The sequence below is a fragment of the Chondrus crispus genome, genomic scaffold (assembly GCF_000350225.1).
Source record: "Chondrus crispus Stackhouse genomic scaffold, scaffold_4, whole genome shotgun sequence".
Classification (NCBI taxonomy): domain Eukaryota; phylum Rhodophyta; class Florideophyceae; order Gigartinales; family Gigartinaceae; genus Chondrus; species Chondrus crispus.
In genome coordinates this window covers 733,714-740,617 of record NW_005179249.1, presented here as the reverse complement: position 1 = coordinate 740,617, position 6,904 = coordinate 733,714, and the positions used below count along the sequence as shown (strand labels likewise).

Sequence of the window (6,904 nt, the reverse complement as noted above, 5' to 3'; positions counted from 1 at the left end):
GCCTTGATGCACACCACCCTCGCGCGCGAGGCCACCCCAACCCGCTTTCCTACCGCACGCGCCGCCGAGTGCGTCCCGTGCCCGTGGTCGTCCTCGCCATCCCCAAACTTGCTTCCGGGCGCAGCCCTTGTCGTCGCCCTCCCGGAGAGCTCCGCGTGCGTCGTCGCACACCCCGTGTCGATCACGTACACCGTCACGCCCTCCCCTTGCCTTGGCGCGCACCGCCTCGACAGCATCTGGTCGTCCAGCGCGACGCGCTCCACGCCGTGGCTCGTGTTGGCATACCCCACCGAAGCGTCACGCGAAAACCGCATCGTCCCTACGCGCTCGAAGTCGTCGTTCGCGTCATGCATCTTGTTGGAAGGCGGCGAGGTGTCCGAGGCTAGCCTCAGCGATGTGTCGCGCGCCACGTCCGTGAAACGCCGGCTTAGAGAGAGATTCATCACCGCCGCGTCCGGGCACGACGCCTTGAACATCTGTAGCAGCTGCAGCTCGAGGATAGCCTGGCACCCGGCGTGGCGCAACGCGCGACGTGCAAGATGGCGGCAGAGGGGAGGCGTGCAGGCGCGCGGGAGGGTGAAGACGTGCGTATGCAAAGGCTGTGATAGCATAAGGGAGGGGTGCAGCAGTAGCAGGTGCAGCAGCAGCAGCACCGCACCGGAGAAGCACATCGGAGGGGACACGGGTATTGCGCGTGAACTGTAGACGGCGTAGACGGGAGGTGGCGTGCAGGTCGGGAGGGTGCCGAAAAGAAAAGAAGCAGGGGGGAGATTAGTTGGGTAAGCAGGCCATCGTGTAGGGTCTGTATTTAACAGAGGGGACCGGACAGGGGGTGCGGGGGGGGCGGGGAAAACATAGTTTGGTTTTACCAGGATGACAGGTGTTGAATGCGATAGACGGATGGGGTGGGGGTCGGAGTGCAAAACGCAGGCACCTGAGGCGCATCTCTTGGGCGAATTGCTGGCATCCGGCAAGGTACGCAGGGATGCTGAAACATAGAAGGCAGTGCGGGTAGCTGCTTCGCTAGTGGCCGAAGGGGCAATTGCATCGTGATCTGCGGGGAAATGCAGAAGCAGCAGAAAGGCGATTTGAAGGGAGCGGCGAGCGCCGACGTGGGAGCGGGGACGTGGGAGCGATCGGGGTCAGTCTTGGGGCATGCGGTGTGCGGGAATTACGGAAAATGTGAAGATGCGGGTGTCCCGTTGCAGCAGTAGGATTGTGCGAGCTAAGCATTTTCTGACGGCGGACAGCAGCGTCGGCAAATGGACACGACCAATGCAAGGGGGAAAGCGGCTGTTGGGGGGACAAAGATCTTCCATTTTGCAGGTAGCAATGCAACCGTGCGGCGGTGCAGCTGCTCAACCGTTGGTGACGACTTCCGAGAGCAGGGACACTCAAAAGGCAAGTGCCGTGGGAGGCAGAGTGCAGCGGTGGGCTCCATCTGCTCTTTTTTCCGACTGGTGACGAATGCAGAACGTACTGTAGTCCGCTGCTCAGGACCATCGGACACGTATCAATGCTGTACGTCGTGTACACCTGGACACGTTGTCCATGGCGAAAAGGTCGGTCCGTTCAGCATGGGACATCTGTCTTCTAGCTGTAAGACAAGTTCTCGAATTCTAGCCGTTTGAAATTTCAAACGTTCGGTCGCGCCTTTTTCCATACCCACTCAAACACCATCCCCCCACACCATCCCCCCATGCACACTTGCGCTTTCACGTCATCCTTGGTGAGCCAACAACACCTTTGCATCGCTCCTTTCACTGAGCCCATCTTCCCCGAATCATATTAGCTGCTTAGTTTATGTGTCTACTTACCACCCTACCCCTCCTTCGATCCCCCGCCCGCCCCTTGCGCCGAGTCGACACCCTCGCATTCCACTTTCCGCCACGCCATGAGACGCAACACGATGGCCCCCGTGCGCCGCACGACCCTCGGCCCTGTCTCCCATAGCGGCCTCAACGTACGTTCCTCCCTGGGCGGCGCTATGCGGCCCCCCAAATCCCGCGGCCATAACAAGCACCCCGACGACGACAACCGCTATGGCCGCCGCGCCACCTCCACCGCCGTCATGGGCTCCAAATCCGACCTGCGCCGCGGCTCGCGTCCCTCCATGACCTATGCCAATTCCCGTGGAAGGCCTTCCGACCCACGCCCGATTCATGATAAGCACTATATGCAACTTTGCGTCAAGAACCTCATCTCCTACGTCATCGACCACGGCTACGAGCAGCCCATCTCCCCAAAGATTCTCACCAACCCCAGCTCCCGCGACTTTCAGCACATCTTTCTCTTCCTCGTCCGCAACATCGACCCCAACTTTTCGTTTCAGAAGCGCTTCGAGGACGAAGTCCCCGCCATCTTGAAAGCTCTGGGCTACCCGTTCACAATCTCCAAGAGCGCCCTGAGCGCTGTCGGCTCCCCCCATACGTGGCCTAGTTTGCTCGGTGTTCTCACCTGGCTAATGGGATTGCTCAAGTATGGCGACGCCATGCGCGCCCGCGACGAAACGGACCAGGGGCTCGACCCCAACGAGCGCCGCCAACAGATCTTTTATGACAACATGGTCGCAGCCTACTCTCAGTTTCTGCAGGGTGCCGACGAATTTCCTGACCTGGACAAGGCCCTGTGTCAGCACTTTGAGGCGGAGAGCTCAAAACGCGAGGCCGAGATTGCAAAGATACAAGCCGACCGCGATGAGCTTGCTGTCACACTACATACACTCCAGACCCAACCGTCGCCTCTCGCTCTTATTGTCGAGCATCGCACGTCCCTGGAGACCAACATTCACAAGTTTCAGCTCCTCATACCTTCCTTGATTGAGCACAACAATAACGTGCAAAAGAAAATCAAGGACAAGGAAGCCGACATTGACAGCGATGAGAAAGAGCTCGCCATTCTACTGGACGAGAAGGCGAGGTTGCAGGAGGCCTTGGCGAGACAAGAGGAAAAGGGCATCGATTCAGAACGGATGGTGGCCGACAAGGATCGTTTGCGGGACGGGTTGCGGAAGCTACGAGACCAGCGCTCGCAATGCGAACGGGAACAGCGGGAATCTGAACAGCTTCTGGCAGAGGCCTACTCCGTCCTGGACGATGCCGTTCGGCGATACCACAATCTCGCAGCTTCTCTCGAATCTGTTTCCCCCAATCCACGCATAGACCCCACTTCGATCGATTGGGAGCTTACGATTTCGCGAGACGCGGCCATTACGGAAGCTGACAAGCTTCTGTCCAAGAACGTGGAAGCGGACATCCTCCCAGTTTTACGAGAGTTGAAGGAACAGACGGCCAACGCGATTCCGTCTTTGCAAGAGGAGAACCTCAAATATCAGGACCGAATCGATGAGGTAGAGGAAAAACTTATTGTGTTGAGAAACGAACTCTCTCTCTTAGAATCGAGAAAGGGTAATTTGGAAAATGAATACCGGAACAATCGCGCAGCACTCAGCCAGCAGCTTCAGGCCCGGTCTGAAGCGATTTTACATCGAGAGCAGCACATGTCTCGCACGTTGAACGAAAGCCGTGAGAGACTTCTGATAGCCGAACGGGAGCTCAAAACATGTACAGATAGTCTCAATGCCTATCGGGCAGACTTTGGTCAAAAGCGGAGAGTCCTTGCCAAGATTGCCGAGCGGGGAATGGAAAAAAGTCTCAGATACACTGATTCGGTCATTAAGAGTGCATCCACTGTAGAAAGACATTTCAAGGACGAGAGGGAGACATGAAGACTACTGTTCTGTTACAAAGAAGTGGCCAGTCGTTAGTATAATTCAGGCAGAAGCATAGGTTTCGTTCCATTCGTCGGGCGACTCATGTTTTACTTCTAGAGAAAAGTGTACAGTGCAAGCGCGATATGAGATAATGAAGACGCCTTTGCAAACTCAGTTATATCATCGGGAACCTCCGGCAGGTAAAATGTACTACACTAAGCGATTTAGTATCGCTGTGAAGATGTTCACTTTTTAGTCATCCATGCCTTGGGCGTGGCATTCCCCACTGAAAGTTGCCCTTTTGCCTTGGAACGTCTAACTTTGCACATGCACGGTTCCACTATGCACATGCGGTACAAGAAAAATCTTCTCTGACTGCTGACCACCTGAGACAACTGAGAGATGCCTTCTAGGTTTGAGATGATCACTTCTCAACCTTACCTATCATACCTGCACGGCCACCCCAAGTTACTCGACAGTTTGTAATTAACACGTAGGAGATGATAACACGTAGGAGATGAATACAAAAACTGTAGGACATAACTGATTGGAAAAACTAACAGTAAAATTATTACCTCGACTCCCTCAGCTTCATTCTAGTCGATGGGCGAGAATGTTTCTTCTGAATAGCGCTAACAACGCGTCCCGGAGAAGGAGCGCGCAAGCTCCTTCTGGCGGGTCCTTCAAACTGCTTCTTGGGACGCATGAATTGTAGCACCGTCGTTATGGCGAGCCCGCATCCTTCCCCGTGACTCGTTCGCCATTCCTCTATCCTCTTCGCTTCCAAAAACTGACTCCAGCCCAAGCCTGGATACCCCTCCAGCTTTCCCTCAAAGCTCAAATTTTCTAGGAACCCGTGCGAAGTATTGGACCACTGCCTTCCAGAATCGCAACGACAGTTACGCTCTGTCGCCCGACACTTCACGCGAACCGACTCATGGCGCGCATCCGCGCCGATCGGCTTTCCATCGCGATACCATATGTGCACGAACAGCGAAACCTCCGGCCCAGTCCCTTTTCTCACATGCAAGTAACAAACGTAGGGGCCGCACAGGACATGCTCCGTTTGGAAACTCCACGTGTTTTCCTTGAGCAGTTTTTGCAGCGGAATGTTCCATGGAATGCGCACCTCGAGCGCCTGCGTTTGCGGCGCATCAAAGGAAGCCAATGCAGCCATGCGAATCGCACGGGCAGACCAATTCTTGCTGGGACCATCAGAGGCAAACGTCTCCGACAGCTCTATCTCGTCCCAGTTGAGCTGCGACAACAGACCCTGCAGCTCCTCATCCATGGAGCCCTTCTTGGGTTCATAGTAGCGCAAAACAACGTCGAGTAGATACTGGTCGTAGGACTCTTCGGAATATAAGCCGATGCAATGGATAACATGCGAAAGCATGTTCTGTGATACAATAACATCCCACAACGGTGGGACGGAGAGTGAGACCGGTGCTGTCGACTCTGTCAGCGATATCGCCTTCAGCCGAGGGTACAACACGTCAAAGTGATGCCCGACGGCAATGCAAAAGTAGCGCCGGAAGGCCTCGGGCGTTTCCGCGTGGCTGACAAGCGGTATGAAAGTGCGGATCCCCAGGCCATCGGCCAGGAGGTTTTGATCCATCACGTAAGCAAAAGTGGCGTTATACAGATCTGTCAGTTGCCAGCGGTGTGCGGCGACAGCGAGCTGGACAACTTCCTGAAAGGTGAGATAGTTGAATTGGACTTCCTCGCAATACAGAAACTTGACAATGATGTTAAACACGCGCGGGGTGTCATCGTCCGATAAAAGCACGGGGGATTTACGGGGCGGGGAATCCGGGGTGCGGACGAGACTGGGCTCGTCGTCGAGCATGGGGTCCGCTTCTTTCTCATTGGCCTCCTTCTCTGAAGACACATCCTTCTCGACTGGCTTGCCCTTACCGTCTTCCTTTTTCGAGGAATCGCTCTTGTCATTCTCCTTGTCCTTTTCCCGTCCCGGGGTTCCCATGACGACATCCTCCTCTTTCTTCTCGCGCAACAGGGCGGCCATAGGTCCGCCGGCGAGCGCGAGACGCGAATAATGGACGGCAACGGGCTCGATATCCTCTTGAGGAAAGCGGAAGCTCATGAGATGGTCGACTACACGGCGACGGGAGAGCTGCGCGCAGAAGGACATGAAGTACTCGCGCTGGGGAGCAAAGGAATGTTCATGCAAGATCCAGTTGCCGACTAGTGTCGAGGGAGGCATGGGGGGAAGGGAGATCTTGGTGGGAGAGGGCAGCAACTTTTGAGGGGAACTAGATATCATCATGACTTCGGTTTTGATGATGGGTTTCTCATCAGCGGGAGGTTTATCGCCCTCGCTCGAGCGCCGGGAGGCGACGGGAGTCGTAGACTTGTCCATCGCGGGCGAAGGGGGTGGATTGGGGTCGGGGATGGCGGCAGATCGGGATAGCGGAAGGTCGCCGGATGCTTGTGAGGATGGGTTCTGGTAAACGTTCGGACAAGGTAGCAAACAAGCTGGGTGGGGCGGGCGGGGTAAACGGGATATCTATAAACGGCCCATTACAGCCAACGCTGGTGTGCATGCATCGCTGAGCTCTTCCCGGACACTACACGTGGACCGGATTTACAGCTTCAGCTCAGACCGTCAATGAAATGCTCTGTATCCCTGTGCTCCGAAGTACTGTACACCCGTTAACTGTAACTAACCGTCAATGAAATGCTCTGTATCCCTGTGCTCCGAAGTACTGTACACCCGTTAACTGTAACTAATGTTACCAAAATATTAATGTTACTTCCAAATAATGTTTGTAACATTATCAATGCAAGTCATCATTCTCCTCGCAAATTATTTAATGTTACCAACTATATTTCTGTGATATCTGTTATTAATGACATTAATAATGTAACATTACATTTCACCGGCGGCCTCCGTCGCTGATATCACAGCTCCATTGGCGGCAACACGTCTAGTTCGTACAACACCACCCCCATTGCCTTCGTCCATTCCAACCTTGATCATCAACATGCCCATTTCAGGCTCCCCCATCGTTAACTTTCTATCCAATGCTACCGCAACTCGTTTGACACGTCCGCAGACTACAAACACACCGATTCCGCCGCCGTTATATCAACACCACGCCGTCCAAACACAAGAACCCAACATTCAGTCTTCTTCAGGAGCCATTACGGACGACGACCTAACGCGACCTG

At 54.9% G+C, this 6,904-nt stretch overlaps 5 protein-coding genes; 3 read left to right on the top strand and 2 right to left on the bottom strand.

The window, feature by feature from the left end:
• Nucleotides 1-839: 839 nt before the first annotated feature.
• Nucleotides 840-1,233, bottom strand: CHC_T00006328001 (hypothetical protein). XM_005717958.1 is given in 2 exon segments: nt 840-1,023; nt 1,024-1,233. 1 exon segment carries the CDS (start codon nt 1,231-1,233, stop codon nt 1,024-1,026), a length of 210 nt encoding a protein of 69 aa, XP_005718015.1. The 3' UTR covers nt 840-1,023.
• Nucleotides 1,234-1,262: 29 nt separating this feature from the next.
• Nucleotides 1,263-1,631, top strand: CHC_T00006327001 (hypothetical protein). The gene has a single exon (XM_005717957.1). The coding sequence runs from the start codon at nt 1,263-1,265 to the stop codon at nt 1,629-1,631; it is 369 nt and encodes a 122-aa protein (XP_005718014.1).
• Nucleotides 1,632-3,863: 2,232 nt separating this feature from the next.
• CHC_T00006326001 (hypothetical protein) lies at nt 3,864-3,968 on the top strand. The gene has a single exon (XM_005717956.1). The coding sequence runs from the start codon at nt 3,864-3,866 to the stop codon at nt 3,966-3,968; it is 105 nt and encodes a 34-aa protein (XP_005718013.1).
• Nucleotides 3,969-4,283: 315 nt separating this feature from the next.
• Nucleotides 4,284-5,996, bottom strand: CHC_T00006325001 (hypothetical protein). Its single transcript, XM_005717955.1, has one exon. The coding sequence runs from the start codon at nt 5,994-5,996 to the stop codon at nt 4,284-4,286; it is 1,713 nt and encodes a 570-aa protein (XP_005718012.1).
• A 1-nt stretch (nt 5,997) lies between these two features.
• Nucleotides 5,998-6,183, top strand: CHC_T00006324001 (hypothetical protein). Its single transcript, XM_005717954.1, has one exon. The coding sequence runs from the start codon at nt 5,998-6,000 to the stop codon at nt 6,181-6,183; it is 186 nt and encodes a 61-aa protein (XP_005718011.1).
• Nucleotides 6,184-6,904: the final 721 nt, after the last annotated feature.

Excerpts from the sequence above, each read along its gene's own strand:
- CHC_T00006328001 (XM_005717958.1), bottom strand. The coding sequence starts at position 1,233 with ATGCTTAGCTCGCACAATCCTACTGCTGCAACGGGACACCCGCATCTT.
- CHC_T00006327001 (XM_005717957.1), top strand. The coding sequence starts at position 1,263 with ATGGACACGACCAATGCAAGGGGGAAAGCGGCTGTTGGGGGGACAAAG.
- CHC_T00006326001 (XM_005717956.1), top strand. The coding sequence starts at position 3,864 with ATGAAGACGCCTTTGCAAACTCAGTTATATCATCGGGAACCTCCGGCA.
- CHC_T00006324001 (XM_005717954.1), top strand. The coding sequence starts at position 5,998 with ATGACTTCGGTTTTGATGATGGGTTTCTCATCAGCGGGAGGTTTATCG.
- CHC_T00006325001 (XM_005717955.1), bottom strand. The coding sequence starts at position 5,996 with ATGATATCTAGTTCCCCTCAAAAGTTGCTGCCCTCTCCCACCAAGATC.